This window comes from Oncorhynchus mykiss, chromosome 6, assembly GCF_013265735.2.
Source record: "Oncorhynchus mykiss isolate Arlee chromosome 6, USDA_OmykA_1.1, whole genome shotgun sequence".
NCBI lineage: Eukaryota > Metazoa > Chordata > Actinopteri > Salmoniformes > Salmonidae > Oncorhynchus > Oncorhynchus mykiss.
In genome coordinates this window covers 67,086,684-67,109,505 of record NC_048570.1, presented here as the reverse complement: position 1 = coordinate 67,109,505, position 22,822 = coordinate 67,086,684, and the positions used below count along the sequence as shown (strand labels likewise).

The 22,822-nt window shown below is 46.9% G+C and overlaps 1 protein-coding gene across 4 annotated transcripts in view; it reads left to right on the top strand.

The window, feature by feature from the left end:
- Positions 1 to 22,822, top strand: part of LOC110526399 (zinc finger homeobox protein 3) — a 171,362-nt gene that overhangs the window by 67,151 nt on the left and 81,389 nt on the right. For 2 of the 4 annotated variants that reach the window (XM_036980761.1, XM_036980760.1), the window contains exons 3-5: positions 109 to 697; positions 994 to 1,020; positions 4,607 to 5,109. In XM_036980761.1, the coding sequence (XP_036836656.1) occupies positions 109 to 697; positions 994 to 1,020; positions 4,607 to 5,109 (1,119 nt within the window). The remainder of the gene's footprint in view (positions 1 to 108; positions 698 to 993; positions 1,021 to 4,606; positions 5,110 to 22,822) is intronic. The other 2 variants (XM_036980762.1, XM_036980763.1) reach the window with 1 other exon arrangement.

The following is a 22,822-nucleotide window of genomic DNA, read 5'->3' as shown; positions in this document are numbered from 1 at the left end:
TCAACATGTCATGATATGATTTATATTTCATGGACAATAAGTTAGAGGCAACAAAGATTTCCACTTTACAACATGAGCAAAAATGAACATCCGTTCTCTATTTTCTAGGTGTGTAACTACTCGACCACCACCAAGGGCAACCTGAGCATCCACATGCAGTCGGACAAGCATCTGAACAACATGCAGACCCTGCAGAACGGAGGCTCCATCCCCTCCGCCGAGCAGCAGGTGTTTGGCCAGCACCCTGGAGGGGTCGGAGTGGTGACCGTGCCCTCTGTGACCCAGGCCAGCACCCACCACCCGCCCCACCACCACCACCCCACCCAGTCCTCCACTCACATGACGGGGCCCTGCGGTTCCCCCTCGCCCACCAAGCCAAAAAGCAAGCCCACGTGGCGTTGCGAGGTATGCGACTACGAGACCAACGTGGCGCGGAACCTACGCATCCACATGACCAGCGAGAAGCACATGCACAACATGATGCTACTGCAACAGAATGTGACCCAGATGCAGCATGGTCGGCTGGGCCTGGGGGCCATGCCCTCTCCCTCCGAGGCCGAGCTCTACCAGTACTACCTGACCCAGAACATGAGCCTGCCTCCAGGCCTCAAGATGGACCCGGCTGGAGCTGAGGCCCAGTTCCTGCTGGGAGGCTTCCACCTGGACCCCAACATGGCCGCCTTGGCCCCCCAACTAGGTGAGCTCTCTCAATCTGCCTCTGCAACAGTGGAACAGTGGGAGCCATTCTGGCTCTTCCCTCAGTACTGCCTCAGGTCACCACAGAGAAGGCAGACTGCAGTTCAGTACGAGTTCACAAGGGGTGGGATCGCTCTCACTGCTGCCAGCTGTTTATTTTTAAACATGAAACACACAGTTATAAACAGTATGTGACTAAATGGAAGATTCAGCTTTGATTAAACAAAAAAATGTTTCACTTTTTAAACCATGTAGACATAGGCTAATTGTGTTCATTTATTTACTGAATGTGTGTAGCGTGGCCAGTAAATGAATGCATGAATGGTAAGTCATTTTATATTTACATTCAATGATTTATAGTTTAGTTATCCCCATGAGAAACAGCAGAGCAGCCTTTTCTCTGAACCAACATGCAGGCAAGGGTTAACCAGGGAACACATTAGCCCTCCCTCCCTCTCACACACACTGTATACACACAATCCTATCTTTCATGTTGGCAGCTCCCTTTTTCTTTCTGTTTCTGTTGCCCGAAGGTACACCTGCCCTACTGAACTTAACATCATTCACCCTCTTTCCAAGCAAAGAGCCCCATTGAGAGATACAGATAAAAGAGGGGAGGTGAAACAACGGCAGTGTATAAAACACGAGATTTCTAGAGGGTGGACCTAACTCACAACAATGCCTTTCTGTCTTAGTGTAGCAGACGACTTGTTAGTTGTTACCATATGACAGTTTCTCTCTCACCAATGTACCAGGCACAATGACTTCCATGCCATGTTCTGTCTAGTTGGAGCTGAATCGATATCTTCCCAGGAAAAGAGAGGATCCTCTCCAGACTGTGGCCTTGGTATTAGGATAGGGTTTCACTCCGGCTCGGCTGAGAAGAGTGGACCTATAATGGCTAGTGAAGCTATTGGTGGAGCTTCAGTTAGGGACTTTTTGTGTTGATTTTAGAGAAAGCGGACCCTGGTTAAAAAACGACCCAAGCCATTAGAGTTATGAGAGCTTTTTTTTGTCTCCATCAGTTATTAAGCAATGTAGGTAGAACTTCTCTGAAAGCCCCTATATAGCCTCAAATATGCCCCCCAAACTCACACATCCACACTTCACTTCATTACAAACCTAGGAGTTTAGTTTACATTTCCCGTCTATGTCTCTCTATCTGGGTCACACTGACTGGGAAAGTCCCCTTGTGATACCTTGTTTTCCTCACAATAGGCAGTGTGAGAGAGAGAGGAAGAGAGAGAGAGAGAGCAGCTCAGTGAGCCTTCCTCTTGTTCGCCCATGTCCTCCAGGCCTCCTCTGAACATCAGCGTTTTCATGTCATTATTTCCAAACTGCCACTGAACTCCGCCACTGGAGCTCTCTTTTTTCCCCCAACGTTGTAATTGCAGCTATAAATTTTATCTTGGTCAAAGAAGGGAGGAGTAGAGGGCCCAGTATGGGTAATTCAGCGGCATAGCTGAGTGTTTGGCGTGCCAGTTACAACCCCACAGTTTGTACAGACTTGTCTCCAACTGTCGCCGGTTCAAAGACACGAACAAGAATTGATTGCTGTGACTAATTTTTTATCCCCTCTCTTGCCATCTGGTTCATTTTCCTGTGAGGGAACGTTTAATAAGCATGTTACAGGGAGGCAATGACGAGGCATTACTCTCAGCCCTAAAACCACCACAGTGTCATCCCGAGCCACACACATTTAGATTGACTGTACACACCGATACACTCCATCACACACACACTCTGCCATCATAACTCTGTCTGTGCAGCTCGAGGACAGTATCGTCTGTACCTTCCTCCCTTTAGTCCTCTTTTCCACTGTGTATTTCTGACTTTTGAGGACATTGTTAGACAGAGAGGGAGATGACAAATCCTGACCTCACATGATCTCACCCTCCTGGTAATCCTTATCCCCAGGACTGAGCTGCTGCAGATACAGAGAATGGGGGTGGGGGCCTTAGCTATTGTGTGCTCTACTTTGTTGTCCAATATACTGCCTGAATGCTGCAGCATCTTAGGTAGAGCTCTCTGAAAATCTAGAAAAGCTGGTCCACCACTAATCTTTTGGAAGTTCCACCAAGCCCTGTAGAGACACATTAATATATTCACAGCCTGGACTTGGACTCTGCTTATGTCAAAGACTAGAGTTTCCAAGATTTCCCAATGATGTGTGTTTATCTCAAGCCTTTGAATGTTTTTTGAAAGTGAAAATATTTCCGCAGCGTCCTGCCTCCCTTTCCCTAAACATTGATACGGACTGACAACGTTTCAGTCAAAATATTCTAGGTTATATTTAACAGAGGCCTGCTTACATCTAAAACACATGTAGGACCGCAGACTGAACCTATTCTCACACAGCCGTGAAGGCAGAGGTAATCACTGTGTCTGTGTCGGAGCATGGAGTCTACAGTGGAAAAGAGTGCGAGAGCCGCACAGGAATGAGAGAATAAAGATGAGGAAAGGAGAGGAAGAGATAGGGGTAGTAACTAGTGAGGTGACTGAGAGAGAGAAAGAGAGAAGGGGGGGGGGGGGGGGGTCTGGTTGGAGAGGTGGATCTGTGAGTGATTTCAGAGGGCTTCGCAGAGGTCTCCCCCTCCCGGCAATAAAAACTCAGGTAATGGAGAAAAGTCCGAGAGCAGGCTGCATACTGCAGCAATAAATAAAAAGAGGCTGCTGGAATTAATTTAGTGTAAAGCCAGGCGGGGTCAGCCGGTGCGCTCAGTCTGGGCAGTGATAGATTAAAGATCAGCGAGCAAAAAACTCCCCAGCCACTCTTACCTCATTTTTACCGCCTTTTCGTTTTTTCCCTCCTCCTCTTCAGACTGTAGATATGGTTGTTTCTGTTGTTGGATCTGGATGCGTTGTTCTTTTACTTCCCCCCCTTCGCTCAGTACCGAGTAGGATTCATCTGGTAGGTGTCTGTATCGATTTAGCAGCAATGCGAAGTCGAAAAAGAAAGGAGAATCCAAAGAGAAAAGTGGATTTTTTGTATTATTATTCTGTGAACAAGGGCACTGGATTTGATTTACAGTAATGTATGCTTGGGAACTCTTTAGTTCTCTTGTAATGATAGAATAACTTTCTTTTTCTGCGGAGCTCAAGGCCTCTGGAGTTGATTTAGTGCCGGGCCGTGAAAGTGCACCAGTCCAAACAGGACGACGTGTATATCCTTACTCTGGCAGTGCAGTGTTTCTGCACCCTGCGAAAAAGTTCAGACTTTCTTTCTCTCGGCTCAAAGGAAGGATAATCTTGATTTAATCAAATTAGGTACATAAATACACACATGCACATTATCCTCAGAGGGGTATTGGAACTAGAGAGCAAATCCACTTTGACTGCAGAGGCAAACATGGCTCTTTGTTGAAAGTTGAACCGGACACCTTTCACTTTTCCTAGGACATTTTCCATGCTGAGGGAGGCTCAAAAAACTGAGAGCCCCTTTGGAAAACCCCATGCTTCCACCCCTCTAAGAAACTCTAAATAACTCCTGATGTCCAGAAAAGTACATGTAACACAAAGTGAAATATAGTGATGGCTAGATAGGAATAATCCCTGAAAGCTGTACTTAGAATTCAAAGCTTGTGAAATTAGAAAATAACCAACTGACCGTGTGCGTGTAACCATCTAAGCACTTTCTCTCTCTCTCTCTCTCTCTCTCTCTCTCTCTCTCTCTCTCTCTCTCTGTCTCTCGCTCTCTCTCTCTCTGTCTCTCTCTCTCTCTGTCTCTCTCTCTCGCGCTCTCTCTCTCTCTCTCTCTCTCTCTCTGTCTCTCTCTCTCTCTCTGTCTCTCTGTCTCTCTGTCTCTCTCTCTCTCTCTCTCTCTCTCTCTCTCTCTCTCTCACACACACACACAATTTATCTCTCTCTTCCCTCCTCTCCCTCTTTCTCTCTTTCCGTCCCCGGTGCTCAGTAGGTGGGGAGATCCCCATGGATGTGCGGCTGGGCGGCGTTGGTGGTCAGTTGGTGTCTGAGGAGCTGATGACCCTGGGGGAGAGCTTGTCGCAGACCAGTGACCCCTCCCTCAAGCTGTTCCAGTGTGCCGTGTGCAACCGCTTTACCACCGACAACCTGGACGTGCTGGGCATGCACATGGGTGCTGAGCGCAGCCTGCCCGAGGAGGAGTGGCGCGCCGTGGTGGGCGACTCGCACCAGTGCAAGCTGTGCCGTTACACCACACAGCTGAAGGCCAACTTCCAGCTGCACTGCAAGACCGACAAGCATGTGCAGAAGTACCAGCTGGTGGCCCACATCAAGGAGGGGGGTAAGGGCAACGAGTGGCGCTTGAAGTGCGTGGCCATCGGCAACCCGGTGCACCTGAAGTGCAACGCCTGCGACTACTACACTAACAGCCTGGAGAAGCTACGCATGCATACCATCAACTCCCGCCACGAGGCCAGCCTCAAGCTTTACAAGGTACGTGCCTCATCTTCACCTCTCATCCTTCCTTTCACCCTACCGTTCTCCCCTTCCACCGTTCGTCCCTCTTCTCTTCTTCCTTCCTAACGTTACATTCCTCCACGGTATTCCACTGCAGATCTCTGGATTCTGCTCCGCTGCTAGCCTCTTCCACCGGTCATGAATGATGGCCCTGTTGTCTGACCCTTCTGTTCACAGGGCCCATGCAGAGGAGTGGGGGGGCTAGAACATGGCAGGTGGGTCCGGGTAAGGAGGATAAGGGGTGAAATCACTAGGAGAGGGATGAAGAAGTGTGAGGAGACAGAGGTTTGGTGTTAATACTCCTCGGGGCGGGAAAGGCAGAATCGTTCTCGACAGCCGTATTGATTTTCGCTGGACTTGGAGCTTCACCTTCTCCTCTAATCATTCCATAATAGCCAATGGATGAACACTCTCTGAACAAATGGCCATAAATCTAACAGGCCTGATTCCACTTAGGCACCTATCCTGTGTGTCTGCGGCTAGGCTGGGGCTACTCTGTGTTTAACCCAACCTGGCATGGCTACATAGACGACTAACACAATCACACACACACACTAAGACGTAAACAAACACATACCATTCACCCACGCATTCACACACCCACACAACTGGAGCTCATCACACTGCTCTGTCCCCAAACACACTGTGCCTTTATTTACACAAAGACTCCACTCCATTCTCAAGTGTTAGGCTATTGGAAAGTAAATGGGCAAAACAAACAATATATTCTATTGGTTTATACAAGCTTAACTCTTATTTTCTGTCCTTTTGCAGTATAACTGCTCTTGGCAAATAGTGTAATATAGGAGGGTGAAAAAGGAGGAGACATTATTGTGTTTTTAATCACATTAAAAAGCTAGGATAGAATAGACCAATTGAGAACCCTCTCCAAACACCTGTCTCTCTGGCCCCAGTGAAAGCCCCTTGCTTTATGAATGGTTCCTGGGATCCGCTGATGTTTTTATTGCAGGTTTCCTGTCTGCAAGGCCTTTGTAGTGAGAGATCCTACAGTAACTGAGACAAATGTTTTTTCAACACTTAGGGGAGGTGTGAGGCTCTGCTCCCAGGTCGACCATTAGGAGGGCCGGAGGGAGCAGGCCGTGTTGACGCTCGATCAGGGTAGGGTAGAGCCCCGGCCGCCGTCCCAGCAGCCTCTGGGCCTGGAGAGAGACAGAGAGCAAGGTTATAGTGGAGCCGGACTGGAGCGGTGTCTCCACCACTCATGCCCAGACATGTAGCCAGGATATTTACAAATACCACACTGATTAAAATATGTAACACAATCTGTAGGACACGCTGGGCCTGGCCTGTGGAGGCGGAGAGGCTGAGAGTGGCCTCCTAGTGCCCCAGGCTGGGTTCATCCTCACTGGGCAGAGCTGGGGTAACGCTGGGTGTTCTCTGTGCCACTGAAACAGACGGGGCACTCTGCCCACATGCCAGTGGCACTGTCTCACACTTGACCGAAATAGATGGGCCCTGACATCCTGCACTCACACCTAAGGTGGAAAATAATGTTTTGTCTGAAAGGAGAGTGAAGAGTTTATATTACATTGTCTGTCTGCCTGCCTTCCACTTTATCATGTGCCAAAATGGTGAAAGGAACAGACAGTTTTTTTCCTTCCCTTAACTTTGCTTTACTGTAGAAAGTTGACACACTGTATATGGTAATACGACTGGGGAGGATTAAATATGTACAGTGCCTTGCAAAAGTATTCATCCCCCTTGGGGTTTGTCCTATTTTGTTGCATTACATCCTGTAATTTAACTAGCTTTTTATTTGGATTTCATGTAATGGACATACACAATATAGTCCAAATTGGTGAAGTGAAATTTTAAAGAAATGTCAAAAAGAAAAAAACTGAAAAGTGGTGTGTGCCTATGTATTCACCCCCTTTACTATGAAGTCTCTAAATAAGATCTGGTGCAACCAGTTACCTTCAGAAGTCACATAATTAGTTAAATAAAGTCTACCTGTGAGCAATCTAAGTGTCTGTCACACGATCTCAGTATATATACACCTGTTCTGAAAGGCCCCAGAGTCTGCAACACCACTAAGCAAGAGGCACCATGAAGACCAAGGAGCTCTCCAAACAGGTCAGGGACAAAGTTGTGGACGACTACAGTTCAGGGTTGGGTTATAAAAAAATATGTGAAACTTTGAACATCCCATGGAGCACCATTTAAATCCATTATTAAAAAATGTAAAGAATGCTGCAAAGCTCCACAGCGGAGATTGGAGTATCTGTCCATAGGACCACTTTAAGCCGTACACTCCACAGAGCTGGGCTTTATGGAAGAGTGGCCAGAGAAAAGCCACTAATAAAGAAAAAAAGAAGCAAACACATTTGGTGTTCGCCTAAAGGCATGTGGGAGACTCCCCAAACATATGAAAGAAGGTTCTCTGGTCAGATGAGACTACAATTGAGTTTTTTGGCCATCAAGGAAAATGCTATGTCTGGCGTAAACACAACACCTCTCATCACCCCGAGAACAACATCCCCACAGCCGCGTTGTGGCGGCAGCATCAAGCTGTGGGGATGTTTTCATTGGCAGGGACTGGGAAACTGGTCAGAATTGAAGGAATGATGGATGGTGCTAAATACAGGGAAATTCTTGAGGGAAACCTGTTTGTCTTCCAGAGATTTGAGACTGGGACGGAGGTTCACCTTCCAGCAGGACAATGACCCTAAGCATACTGCTAAAGCAACACTTGAGTGGTTTAAGGGAACATTTAAATGTCTTGGAATGGCCTAGTCAAAGCCCAGACCTCAATCCAATTGAGAATCTCTGGTATGACTTAAAGATTGCTGTACACCAGCGGAACCCATCCAACTTGAAGGAGCTCTAGGTTTCAGTCTTTTTGTCTTATTTCTTGTTAGTTTCACAGAAAAAATATATATTTAGCATCTTCTCAGTGTTCTCAGCATGTTGTGTAAATCAAATGATACAAACCCCCAAAAAACATTTTAATTCCAGGTTGTAAAGCAACAAAATAGAACAAGTGCCAAGGGAGTGAATACTTTCGCAAGCCACTGTACAACACAATCTCACCCCCGGAACACAGAGCCCTGCTGGCCCTCACTAAACAGGCAGCTCCCATCACTCCAGACATGTGTAGTGGCGAAAAAATATGTTCACAAATTGACAAGAATTATTACTGCATTTCACAACCCACAAATTTGATTAGTGGATGATAAGTAAATGGTTCTGAGGCCTAGCTCACTGCAGCACAGGTTGGCTCCCCACTTGACAATGTCACAGCCTTTGTGACGTGTTGGATTTCCAGTCCTTGTAGAGTAGAGTGAATGACAACCAGACAGGCAGGCAGAACCCCACAGCACAGCAGGCCCTTGAGCTCAGCCACAGCCTCAGCCTTCGGCTCAGCCTGGCAGATTATGCAAGGATGAAGAAAGGAAAAAAATAAAAATAATTTATTCCTCCCAAAAGAAATGTGATGCGAATAGCAGCATTTTATTTTAACCTTTTTGGGGAGAAAATAAATCATCAAGTCAGCATAAACAGGCTGTAAGATGTGGGAGATCCTTGGGACACTTCACCCAAATCAAAACTGGTTTGCATTAAACAGGCCCTTTGTGTCCACGGCTCCGTATAAATTGGAGCCTGTAATTACTGGAATTAAAAAGGAAGGTTTAAACTGAGGGCTAAGCTGGATGGGATAATTTGAGAGTCTGTGGTATGTGGCCCATATTAGGGCTTTCTAAAAATATCCCCCCCACCACCCCACGTATTGGAATGTTCCGAAAGCCCACGGAAAACTTGAGCGATGCGTCCTCACCGCACGGACCACCACACAGTGGGGGTGATGCTGCAGCCTCTTCCTGACTCCCTTGTGCTGGGTTTGAAGACGCTCAATCAGGAGCCCCACTCTGGCTGCAGTTGACACACCCCTCTGCTCTTAAATGAACTTTCACCTTCCCTTCATGTCTCCCCACTCACTGTCGGCTTTGTAGTGGCGGTAGTGATGTCATGATGGTCACCCATAAGCTCAAGCAGATGGCCCTACACTACAATATGCAGGTCACCCCAAAGTTAAGCTCTCTTTTATTGGAAGCTTCAGCTCCCCCACTCTCCCTAGAGACACTCTGGCCTGGAGTGTCACAGTTACCTTACGGTAGTAGTAGTAACATATCCCTCCAAATGTCTCTGACAGAGACTCACACAGGTTTATTAAACGTTCTCAGTAGGCCTCAGGTGCTTGTCTGTAGGATGCGTAAGAGTGAAGGGGAGAGGAGGCTGGGAGCCGGCCAGCTCCCTCCCAGTCCCAGGCCTGAGCTGCTGTACTCTGCCTCACTCTGCTTCTGCCCACACAGGATGGGCGGAGCCTGGGCCGGCCAGGCCTTTGCTTCCAGGCAGGAGTTTGGGGAAAGGGGAGGAGCATTGAGGGCTAGCTGGCTACCTTCCTTGTCTTGGAGGCCGGTGCGATCTGCGGTAATTGAGATTGATTGGATGTTATTTTTCCCCTTGCAAATGTAGTCCATTAGCTTGGCACATGCATAATCAGTTTAGAGCGCAGTTAGCTGAATGTAATCATGTTCCTCGGTGTCTGCTCGCACAAAATCCACTCCAGATGCCGCTTGGCCTCGGAAAGAGAGGAAGAAAGTGCCGTCACTATCACATGGGGAATCTTTAACCAAGAAAGCCCCGACACCCCTCCCTCTGTCCTGGCCCTGCTCTATTAAACACACAACTGTACAAACTCTCCCATAGACACACACACAGCTGTTCAAACTCTCCCATAAAGACGAACACACACACACACACACACACACACACACAGACACACACACACACACACACAGACAGTGCACGGCGACTGCCTCCCTTACACCTGAAAACAGGCCTTCAGAACAGATCACATGTTCTCAAGTCTTAGCTGCTAAGACTAACGCGTTGCTGACTGGGACCCAAGCCCGGCCCATTAACCAGCGCAAAGCATCTGTATCTTGGATGCCTCTCCTCTCCTTATTTTCCCCTCCAGTGAGATCCAACTGGATAACTGAGCGGTTAGGAAAGAACATGTCTGAAAAAGCATAATAGGAGCAAAATGTGTGTAATGTAAATGAAGGGATTAGCTGCTACATGGAAATACATTAAGGTGTTTCAGTGAGGATCCTACTCAGCACAGGCACTCTGGTCCTCTGCCCCAGACTACACACTGACCTGCCCCATTAATGATCATAATTATCAGGATTGATTCCAAATCCTCCTGACCATCAGAGGAGAGGGGAAACCATCATCATCGTAACGAATAAGTAATGGTTTCACTCCAGAAAGGATTGTTTTTTATTATCAAATAAAAGTGGAGAGAGTAATTTGGAGTTAAAGTCACCGGGGAGCATTTAATCGCTGTTGGGATCCAATCCGTCATGGCTCTTTCATCTGCCAGCCGATCAGCCCAACCTCAGCCCCATCAGGAGACAGACAGACACTCACCACCACCACCAGACAGCAGTTAGAGGAGGGGAGGGGGGGGACAGACAGACAGACACTCACCACCACCACCAGACAGCAGTTAGAGGAGGGGAGGGGGGGGACAGACAGACAGAGAGCGAGCGCGAGGGGGGAGGGAGACGGAGAGAGGCTCGTTTAGACAGAGATACTCTGCTAATTATCATGGCTGGCCTGTGATTGTTCAGTAATAGTGCTCAGTGGGAAAGGTTGCAGCGGTTCCAGGAAGAGCTCGGATTTACTGGTACTACCGCTCTAATAAAGCGCTCCCTGCACATCCTGGGAGACAGCCCATTCCCCTGCACGCACGCACGCACGCACGCACGCACGCACGCACGCACGCACACACACACACACACACACACACACACACACACACACACACACACACACACACACACACACACACACACACACACACACACACACACACACACACTCCCCCTTTACAGCAATCACCTTTACAGAGGCTAGGGGGAATAGCTACATGCGTCTGTACAGATCACATTCTTTAGTACATAGTGCAGGTCATATGATATTGTGTAGCTCAGTACAAGTGGGTGGTAGCCGGTGTAATGTAAAGCTGAGGAAGTGTTTAAATTGTGTGTGGGGCCTCCTTACACTCCCTCAATCAACACAGCAATGATCCAGAACCCCCTTCCCCTTCCCACCTCCCTCTGGCTATAGCCTGCCTGCAGGGTGGTGAACTCTGAGCTGCATTGCCTAAACAGGACCCAATCACTCCAGAGGGTGGGTGGGACCACAGTGCTCTCTCTGAGGAATAGAGCTCAGAGGATCAGTCTATGATTGGCTGTAGTCGCTGTCAGTCAGGCTGTGAGGGGTGTGGTATCAGAGAGGGAGGGTTCAGGACTCAGTGTTTGGCAGTGTGTTGGAATTTCACAAGTCCTCCAGCTCCCACCTCGGAGAAGGCCATGCGCTGACCCGTGGCCCAGCTGCTGCACTGCTGCTGCTGATTGGGAGTGCATCTGCCCCTCTGTGGGTGTTTTGAGGGCCAGCACACAGAGAGAGAGAGAGGGAGTGAGAGAGGCGCCCAAGCAGGGTAGGCCCAGCTTTATTTGAGCCTTTTTCACAAGCTGTTTACCTAGATTGACTAATAGAATGGCTAAATGGGCCCTGGCCTGTACTCCCTCCCTCCTCACTGTGTGTCTGGTTAGAGATAGGGACGTGTCCAGCACTGCGTCATAACTCCGCAGGCCCACACAGGGAGGGCCAGAGGAGGGGGGAGTGGGATGTTATGTTTCTGGTTCAGTCGGGAGTTGGAGTTCTTGGTTATTGTGTTAATGGTTGTTTGTTTTGACTTTAGTTTTTTTCTTTGGGCAGCCGGACAAGAGCAACTGAGCACGCTCCTGCCGGTGTGCAAGGAAGCCGTTGATCCTATTATCTGTTGCCTGATCAGCAGAAAAGGCAGATTGGCGGCTGAAGGGGAGGGTTAGGGGAGGACTCAGGGAGAGGAGGACTAGAGCAGCTCAGTGTATACTAGAGGGGGGAATTAGTAGAGTTTTAGGAGGTATGTTTGGTGTCAGTGTAGGACCTAGATCTACAGGTATAACCCTCCCTCCTCCCTCCCTTCCACCTACAAACAGGACTTACTGACACCCCTATCACACCCCTATCACACACCAACACACCCACATCCCTCTCTCTTTCTCTCTTTCACTCTCCCTCTGTCTCATTATTTTCTGTCTGTTTCTCTCCTACCCCCTTCCATTCCTCTCCATTCTTTGTCTCCTGAAAATGAATAAACAAGGCAAGTACCCGTCACCCACAAAACAAACCAATACAGATTATAGGCCAGTGGGTGGTCTTGTATGGGGCTCTGCTTAAGGTTAAATATCTTTAATCCAACCAGGCTGTAAAACTAAATATTCTCCCTAGCCAAATCCTCTTTCTGCACTCCCCAACACCGCCACCCCTCCTCATACTCCTCCCTCATCTCTTTCTCTATTCTCCCCTTAGTCTTCTCTCTCTTTATAGTTGCTCACTCTTCACTTTGGAGCAAGACATTTGTTGTTTATGCTCTGGTTAATTTATTCACTCTTCACTTTGGAGCAAGACATTTGTTGTTTATGCTCTAGTTAATTTATTCACTCTTTGGAGCAAGTCATTTGTTGTTTATGCTCTAGTTAATTTATTCACTCTTCACTTTGGAGCAAGACATTTGTTGTTTATGCTCAAGTTAATTTATTCACTCATCAGGGTTTCATAAAACAGCTTTTAAAGGATAAACACAGGGTCTCACCATAAAAATAGAGCAAACAAATCTAACTTTTCGAATGCTGCGTTTCTCCTCTACTCCCCATGACGGACCAACCGTAAGACTGAGAGCTGCTGGCGGCAAGGTAGCCTAGTGTTTAGAGCTTTGGACTAGTAACCGAAAGGTTGCAAGTTCGAATCCCTGAGCTGACAAGGTACAAATCTGTCGTTCTGCCCCTTGAACAGCAGTTAACCCACTGTTCCTAGGCCGTCATTGAAAATAAGAACTTGTTCTTAACTGACTTTCCTAGTTAAATAAAGGTAAAACAAATAAACTTTTCAACTTGATGAGAGGAGGAATAATTGAGAGCGCAATTATATCTTACAGAATCAACTTCCTGTGCCGAGCCTGACTAGAGGGTCTCTTTCTCTATCATCTAATCAGTGTTTTACCCTGCCACTGCCAGCCTCAATCTTGTAAAGATGATATTACAGACGTATCAGCCAAAGTCCTATCTCTAGCCCCCCCCCCCCCCCCCCCCCCCTCCCACACCATTTCCCATCCCAGAGATAACAGGGAGATTGCATCCCCTTCCTTGTCTTCAAAAAGACCAGATAAGAGCCACATTTAATCAGCAGGCGCTATAATTTGGTGTTAACTTTGCACATATTTGCAAGTCAAAGTGCAGTGAAATGACAGGCCAGGTAGATGGTGTCTCTTTGTCTATCGTGGCCTCTCCTCTCCAGTCTCTCCTGGGGCCATCTGGCTGGCCAGTCCGTAGCCAGGACGACCAGGAGAGTAAGTGCAGTCGATGGGCAGGTAAATGCTGCCTTGATGAGGCCTGGACCGGAGCTCCTCTGGATCTGTGTGGCTCCTAAGCTGAGGGGATGGAGAGAGAGGCAGGCTGGCTTACCGGCTCACCGCCATCAATACATCAGTGGCTTAGCGACCAGATTAACAGCCTGCGAGTGGTCAGTGCCACAAAACTGCTCCACTCGCCTCTCTATTCAGTGGGGCTGTGGGGCAGGCAGGGGGGTGAGGGGGAGTAGGGAGAGGGGGGATCTCAGTCATCAGGATGAGCACACAGGGACCCCTGTCTGTTTAGGTTTGGGCTGCCGAGGAGAGTCTGGTGACAGATAAATAACAGGAGTGCAATGGAAATGTGGACCTAGCTGTTTGAATTTCACTCCCATTACCTTGTAACACCCTACTAGTGAGTTTAAATGGGTATTTGATGGGTTAAGTCTAATGCTGGTGGTATGCATTTTATTTGCTATATTAAAGGGATACTTCAGGATTTTGCATGCAGTTTATAGGAAGTTGCAAACTAGTGTTAGCACAAATGCTAAGTAGCGTTAGTGCAATGACTGGAAGTCTACTTTAACACCAGCATGCTATTAGATGCCATAGACTTTGGTAACGGTTAGCATGCTAGTACAGTGGGGCAAAAAAGTATTTAGTCAGCCACCAATTGTGCAAGTTCTCCCACTTAAAAAGATGACAGAGGCCTGTAATTTTCATCATAGGTACACTTCAACTATGACAGACAAAATGAGAAAAGAAATTCCAGAAAATCACACTGTAGGATTTTTTATGAATTTAAATTATGGTTGAAAATAAGTATTTGGTCACCTACAAACAAGCAAGATTTCTGGCTCTCACAGACCTGTAACTTCTTCTTTAAGAGGCTCCTTTGTCCTCCACTCGTTACCTGTATCAATGGCACCTGTTTGAACTTTTTATCAGTATAAAAGACACCTGTCCACAACCTCAAACAGTCACACTCCAAACTCCACAATGGCCAGGACCAAAGAGCTGTCAAAGGACGCCAGAAACATAATTGTAGACCTGCACCAGGCTGGGAAGACTGAATCTGCAATAGGTAAGCAGCTTGGTTTGAAGAAATCAACTGTGGGAGCAATTATTAGGAAATGGAAGACATACAAGACCACTGATAATCTCCCTTGATCTGGGGCTAAACGCAAGATCTCACCCCGTGGGGTCAAAATGATCACAAGAACGGTGAGCAAAAATCCCAGAACCACACGGGGGGACCTAGTGAATGACCTGCAGCGAGCTGGGACCAAAGTAACAAAGCCTACCATCAGTAACACACTACTCCGCCAGGGACTCAATTCCTGCAGTGCCAGACGTGTCCCCCTGCTTAAGCCAGTACATGTCCAGGCCCGTCTGAAGTTTGCTAGAGAGCATTTGGATGATCCAAAAGAAGATTGGGAGAATGTCATATGGTCAGATGAAACCAAAATATAACTTTTTGGTAAAAACTCAACTCGTCGTGTTTGGAGGACAAAGAATGCTGAGTTGCATCCAAAGAACACCATACCTACTGTGAAGCATGGGGGTGGAAACATCATGCTTTGGGGCTGTTTTTCTGCAAAGGGACCAGGACGACTGATCCGTGTAAAGGAAAGGATGAATGGGGTCATGTATCGTAAGATTTTGAGTGAAAACCTCCTTCCATCAGCAAGGACATTGAAGATGAAACGTGGCTGGGTCTTTCAGCATGACAATGATCCCAAACACACCGCCCGGGCAACGAAGGAGTGGCTTCGTAAGAAGCATTTCAAGGTCCTGGAGTGGCCTAGCCAGTCTCCAGATCTCAACCCCACAGAAAATCTTTAGAGGGAGTTGAAAGTCCGTGTTGCCCAGCAACAGCCCCAAAACATCACTGCTCTAGAGGAGATCTGCATGGAGGAATGGGCCAAAATAGCAGCAACAGTGTGTGAAAACCTTGTGAAGACTTTGTGAAAACGTTTGACCTCTGTCATTGCCAACAAAGGGTATATAACAAAGTATTGAGATAAACTTTTGTTATTGACCAAATACTTATTTTCCACCATAATTTGCAAATAAATTCATAAAAAATCCTACAATGTGATTTTCTGGATTTTTTTTTTCTCATTTTATCTGTCATAGTTGAGGTGTACCTATGATGAAAATTACAGGCCTCTCTCATATTTTTAAGTGGGAGAACTTGCACAATTGGTGGCTGACTAAATACTTTTTTGCCCCACTGTATATACCATAGACTTCCAATCATTGCGCTAACGCTAGTTAGTATTGGCTCTCGAAACTATCCCTAACTTCCTTCATACTGGATGCAGAGACGTAAACATTTTATCCATAAGTTCATCTTACTCTGGGGCAGTAGATAAAGGTCTTATTGCCAAAATACCAAAGTGTCCCTTTAATATTCAGAACTAGTCCAACATTAAACAATTCTCTCTATGGGCATTTTTTCTTTGAAGATGAGAACTCACCGAGCCAACCCCATAGCCTAAACACAATTGCTGGGGAGATTTGAACTCCTAACCTGGAGATCCTCAAGGCCTTAGTTCCATAGTGTGGGGATAAAAAGTAAACCCCACCCTCCCCCATGGCGATGACTGTCAGTCCAAATGGCGTATGTTTGGCCTAATTGCCGTGTTCTGGAGTCCAGCGTTAGGACTGAGAGCTGTAAATCTATCAGTGTTATGGGGGCAATGTTTTCTCCAGATGTAGACGAAAGATTTCATCCCTTTGTAATTAAGCAGTGCAGCCCAGGGTGTCATATGGTTTTTATTGGGGCACTCTGGGAAAAATCATTTCGCACCTTGTTTTCTCATCATGCCCTTTATTCTTGTATAAAAGGAAGGATAGAAGGGAGAGAGGAGATGTTTAAGAAGGGAAGGCAGGAAAATAAAATCTGTTTGAATAACTATATGGAAATGACTGGGTATTGATTTAGGAGACTGAGGTAGGAAGGGGAGGGTGCAGCACAGGGGGTAATCAGAGACTTTCTCACACAGAAAACAGTAAGAGGAAATAAAAATATTCAATTAGAATACATAGAATTTTCCCAAATGTTATCGTTTCCTCCTGGTGTCTGTGTTTCCACCTGTGCTCTACTTTAAACTCATTAAAGGAATGAGAGAGGGGGAGGGAGTGCACAGAGTTAAGGGTTAGGGACAAGAATGCTGTTCAACTTTTCAAGGACAGCGCTAGTTTATAGCCTTCACATTCCCTCATAACAAACTGATGCCTGGAATAAAGGACACTGTAAAAACGATTGTCCCTCACTCCGTATAAGCCCCACCCACTTGCCATCATCATCAGTCACCCCTCACCTCACCCTTTTTCGTTTATGTGGCAAACTTAGGGGTCAAACCTTCTGAGGTGAGTGTTTCTTTTACTAGTCACAGCTGGTGAAAGTGCGATAGAGAGGGATTGGACCTTTGTTCAAAATAAGCGGTTTCACACATTTGTATTTTATAAAGCACTTTTCAATCGCTGGGTGATTTATGGAGCTGTGCTGTCCTGTTGGAGGGCCTCTCTCTCTCTGTTCCCTGTGAGCACAGATCAGAAATACAGACAGCAGAGGAAGTCTTCACCACAGCCTCTCAGCTCCTCTCCTCTCAGCTCCCTCCCAGTTCCCAGGACCGCTTCCAAATCACTGAGGACTATTCCTCATCTCCTTCCTCACCAGTCCCCGTGCCAGGCCCACAAACCCCACTTTATAACGCCACCACATTCAATCAACACCAGACCTAAAATTAGGGCCCGCTGAATGATTCAAACGTGGATCCTTCTTTCAAATGGCCTATCTCTGTCACTACTTAGGAATGTCCTTAATTTATGCTTGTACGGTTGGAATGGTCTTGTTGGAGTAATTAGAACCATAAGGACTCTGTGCTACTGTATAAATGGGGTCTCTTGGAGCCAGTACGTTTACGTGCCATGAGAGTCGATTGCTAAATCTGGTTTGCAAATTATTATTCAAAATCATCAATAAATTAATTTAAGCAACTGAACGGAGAGTCTAGTTTAATGAGTTATGTGAACCAGGCTTTATTAAATATTTGTTTATGTTGCACGGGAGAGTAGTGTATATTAGTTCTTGCAGTGGCGTGTCCCAATGGGCCCAGATCTCCATGAACACAATCCCTGCTTTTGTTCTCTCCACTGTTCCTCTGATGCACCTCCTGTGTCTCCAGACTGCTCTTCCCAACATCATTTCACAGATGAGTTATGAGAGCACCGGTCTGTGTTGGAGATGATTCCCTCCATATTGCCAGCTAATATCCCCTTCCTTTAAGTCAGGATCCAGTTACTGGCCTCCATGGTCCCTGCAGGAACGGTCTTTGTTCCTGAATGGCTGGGAACAGGAACCTCTCTCTCTACACTAGATGTTTTTCCTTCTTTATGAAAAATAAATGTAGCTCCTTTTTATTCTTCTTAGACAAATCTGACGGGGTTTCTTCTCAGTTCTTTCATTTCATAGTGCTGTAGTAGGCACCTTTGAACTTTAGAAAATATGAAATGTCAAAATGACTGGAGTTTATGGGATCAAAACAGAATATCAAATTGAATAAAGTCGGGATTCTAGGAGTGACGAGACAAATTATTACAAATCCCTCAGTACATGAAACAACCCTCCAAAAATCTGATCGTTCTCAGGACCTGCTGTCTGTACAGTGATTTCCTGCCGGAGAGTGGGTTTTAACACACCTCGTCTCTTTCACTCCAAATGGGGCTTATCATTCAATTTTCCTCAATTTCCGGCTATTTCTGGCCTCATTTCAGTTTGCTCTATCATGGTGGACTCACTGACAAAGAACAGGTTGGAACAATTTGTGACATCCCTCTAGAATCACTTTTGATCATTGGCATTCTTTGATTGGTCATTTTATGTGTGTTGGTAGAGTGGCCTGTAACACCATTAGCTGATATGATATATACTGTAGGCTGCATGGCCTCAGAGGCTACTTATATACACAGCATATTACACATGTAGAGTAAATAACAATGGAAATATGGCGTGTCTGAGTTTTGAAGTTCATTTGAAGGATATACCAGTAAATTTGAAGGATAGATTACTGTAGATTACTACCTGTAAATCGTACAGTTTGGTGTGAAAGCCGCCCTGCCCGTACATCTGGAGAGGTGTTTAGTGCCTTTCAAAGAAGAGCCCCAGCAACAGAGTATTCCCTGTATTCAACTTAACTTTTAAATCATTAAACATGATGAAGCCATCTCCGCAAAGTCAGGGGTTTATATACGAAAATCAAACGCCATCTGCCATCTCTGATCAGAGGCAACAGCCTTCAGGCCGGGGTTACGAAGGCACAACAGGAAAAGCCATTAACTGCCAATCACTGTATCGATCGACAAGCCAGTCCACCACTACCACCCCCCCCCCCCCCCCCCCCCCCCCCCCCCACACACACACACACACACTCACTGACTCACACGTATGAGCACTTACTGTATACAAACACACATTCAGTCATATAATAAACTTCCCTCATACTGCCAGGTTGGTCTGAAATGTGGAGGTTAGGCTACTCATCAGAGGAAAGTACATTCCTTTCCCCGCCTCTCTCTCCTCTCTCTTGCTCTCTGTCTAAGCGTTACCTTTCAAATGATCTAAAGATCGTCTTGCTGCTACCTTCCACGTAAGACAAAGGTTGTCTCTTTACCTTGGCTCTGTTGTTTATGTTGTCTGAAGAACAGTCACGCTGCTTAAGATATTTTCAATTTAAAACACAACCCTGCATTCTCTCTATCTAAAAATCACCCCAAAGGAACTCTGCCACCATGTCTAAGTGAGCGCAGACACTCCACCGCTCATCCGTTTCCCTCAACATTTTTGGAGCCCGACATCAGATAAAAAGGGAAAACTAATAGTCTGCCAAGGACAAAAGAGGGGAAAAAAGGGGGATTGATTTTTTTCCTCCATTTCCAATGGTGTCGTTAGGACTAAGGGTCATTAGAAGAATATTTACCTACTTCCTAGCTTAATAGAGATGCTGTGTATCAGGGAGTGATCGGGAGCAGAGGTCAGGGCTGGGGGGAGCAATTAAAGTGTATGGATCCAGGAACCCAGGGCCCGTCCCATTGTGTGTGCTGCAGGCACCAACTGATAGGTGAGCTGAAAGTACGGGAAAGGCTATGCATATTGAACATGGCTTTATAAATGTATTGAGCCATGCTACAAATGAACTGGAGCTGCACTAGGGACAGATGCATGCACACACTATCTTTAATAGGAGTTCACATAATGCACTCATTTCGTGTTTTGCACTGTTATTGTTACCTTTTGCTTACCTACGTCAGTCCTCTTAAGATTTCAAAGTAGCCGGAATATCTAATGTTCTTTCTTATTTATTTCCTCGTATCTCTTTCTCGCTCCCATTTGAGTGGTCTTCCCTCTGGCCACACAATAGCCAGATCCAGGGCAGGCATCAGGCATGATGAATGTGGCCTGGGGCCTATGCCCTCGCTCTTCCTCTGTGGTGGCCTCATCGACACATCAGCCTGGGAGGGAGAGCGAGAGAGAGAGAGAGAGAGGGGGAGGGAGGGAGGGAGGGCAAGATACAAACCAGACTAGCCATTTTCCTCGTCCTGCTCATAAATATTTGTGCGGCTGATTTATAAACAACGGAGCAAGAGACAAGATCAAAGTGAACTGTAACGGTTATATAAAACCAGGGCTTTTCACGACACTGCCCTACAACACACCATGCTTATACCTATTAAAGACAAAGCCATATATCACACGCCTTATTGGCAAGACTATTGAGTGGCCCCGTGCAGTTTAAAGCTTGGTGTTGCCCCTGCTATGACTCTAGGTCTCACAGCGCTAGACTGCGAGCTGCTCACACTGCTAAAAGGCTATAGGTATGTGCTATTGCTAACACTCTCCTGCACTCAGCCTGTAAACTCTGTCTGAGTTCAGTGGGACGTTTGATATTTTGTAAATGTCTGTAGCCAGTAAATTATATGCTGCCGTGTAATACAGCAGTTTAACAAGAGGAGTCAGTATGTCCTACGGAAGAGGGGAGTAGACAGCTGCACAGGCTGGTTCAGGCAGCCAGCCGGTCAGCCAACACAAAGGCCATGCCATCTCCAGAAGAGGGAGGAGGGGTGGGGGAAAAGGGGAGGGGGTTCAGGGTCAGCTCTGTCGTGGGACAACTTTATGGGTCCAAGCCTAGTCGGAGATAGAGAGAGAGACTGAGATCCGCAGTATCATACACAGCAACACCCCCTAGACCCACTGGCCAGGGAGCAGAGTGGAGTGGGGCAGACATTCCACACCTACAGACAGTGTTTACCTCCCTGGCCCTGGTCTGACTCAGTCCCCCTGGGAGTGAGGGTGTGTGGGGGTATGAGAGGAGGGGCACTGCTCTCTCTCCCTGCTGACCCCGGCCCTCTCCCAGATTAATAACAGCAGAGACTGGCAGATGCAGGGAGAGCCGTGAGGACGCCTGCTAGTTGACCTCTGTGGGAGGGAGAGCAGGGTGGGTAATGGGAGAGAAAGAAAGTGTTTCTCAACGGAGATTCCCCCCTTTGTCCTAAAAATAGCTGAATAAACAGGGGATCCATCACCAGGACATGTGCCCAGGCAGCCAGGCAGGGTGACAGTGGTGGTGATGGGGGTAGGCTTCATGCTAAAGAGCCTGTCTGTCTGAGGACATCTGGCCCCCTGGCTCCCAGGAAACATGGTGACACTGCACACCTCACCTTATCCCTTACATAACACATAGCCAGCCTCTCTATTTTTTTATTTAACTAGGAAAGTCAGTTAACAACTAATTCTTATTTACAGTGACGGCCTACCGGGGAACAGTGGCTTAACTGCTTTGTTCATGGGCAGAACGACAGATTTTTACCTAGTCAGCTCAGGGATTCGATCCAGCAACCTTTCGCTCTAACCACTAGGCTACCTGCCACCCTCTATCGCTCTCTCTCTCATGTGTGAACACTCACTCACAGACAGAATAGCGCTGCCCATGTTCTTTACCCACTGGGCTTTGTCTGTGTATTATAGCAGCTATGATGTGAGAGGGTTTTATACTGCATGTTTGTGTTTGGTTGTATAACTGTTTACTACCAACAGTTGAAACTGGAGGAACCAGTTCTTTTAGTGGAAACCTCCAAGCGAGGACATGTTTGATAGGAAAACCACAGCAGCGCTGGTGTGGACATGGAGGACAGAGCCCGAGAGTGAATATTATATTATAGATATGCCTTGTATTTATCCAGAAGATTGAGGTTATTGCAGAGTCTGCCCAGGTAGGCCAGTGTTCTCTGTTCTGCATAGGGGTGTGTGAACAGTATGCACGTGCGTGCGTGAGAGAGAGAGAATGGATAGCAGACAGCTTCTCCCCAGTGTGTCTGACTCCAGCATGGTGAGAGTTGAGTTCAAAGCTCTGCTGGAACATCACAGGGCTGAAGCTGAGTGAGGCTGAGTGAGGCAGAGTGAGTCAAAGTGAGTCAGACGAGCCAGCCCGTGGTCTGGGAAGGGTTACTGAATTATTACTGATGGTTTCAGGGTAACTGTCTGACCGCAGGTCTGGCGAATATTAATCATTTATTTGATTGTCTGCATGTGCTGATTAATCAATCTGAGATCTGCAGGATTAACTAGCCCATTATTCCTTTATAAGAACAGATAAGAGATAAGACTTTAAAATATCATGTTCCATTTATCATTTATTTTTAGTCCCCTGCTGATGAGGGAGAAATAAAAACTGAGGTGAGATTGGGCAGCACAGCAACAGAGGGGAAGTGCTGGGGGAAGAGGGGAAGGGGAAAGAGAGAGGGAAAGGGAGAATAAAAGGGGATATAAGATGTAACCAGAAGAGGAAAAACGTCAGATTTAACTATGGCAGAAACATACTGTAGAGACCTCATGGAGGCATAGACCAATAGATACGATTTCATTAAAAGAGCCAGTGAGAGGCGGGAGGGAGAGAGAAAGGGAGGAGAAACAACGGGACCAGGAAGTTGATGGGAAAGTGATTGCTCTCCACCTGGAGCAGACTGTCTGCCTGCCTGTCTGTCTGGGAAAAGGGTGGAGTGCTGTTGCAGTGGACTCTTGCCCTGCTCTCTCCTCTAGGTAAATTCAGTTCTCTTACTGAGTGTAGCTTAATCCAACAATGGCAGAATTCCTGGGTGCAGCCCCACCCACGCCATATCCATGCTATAAATTCTCAATCCGCC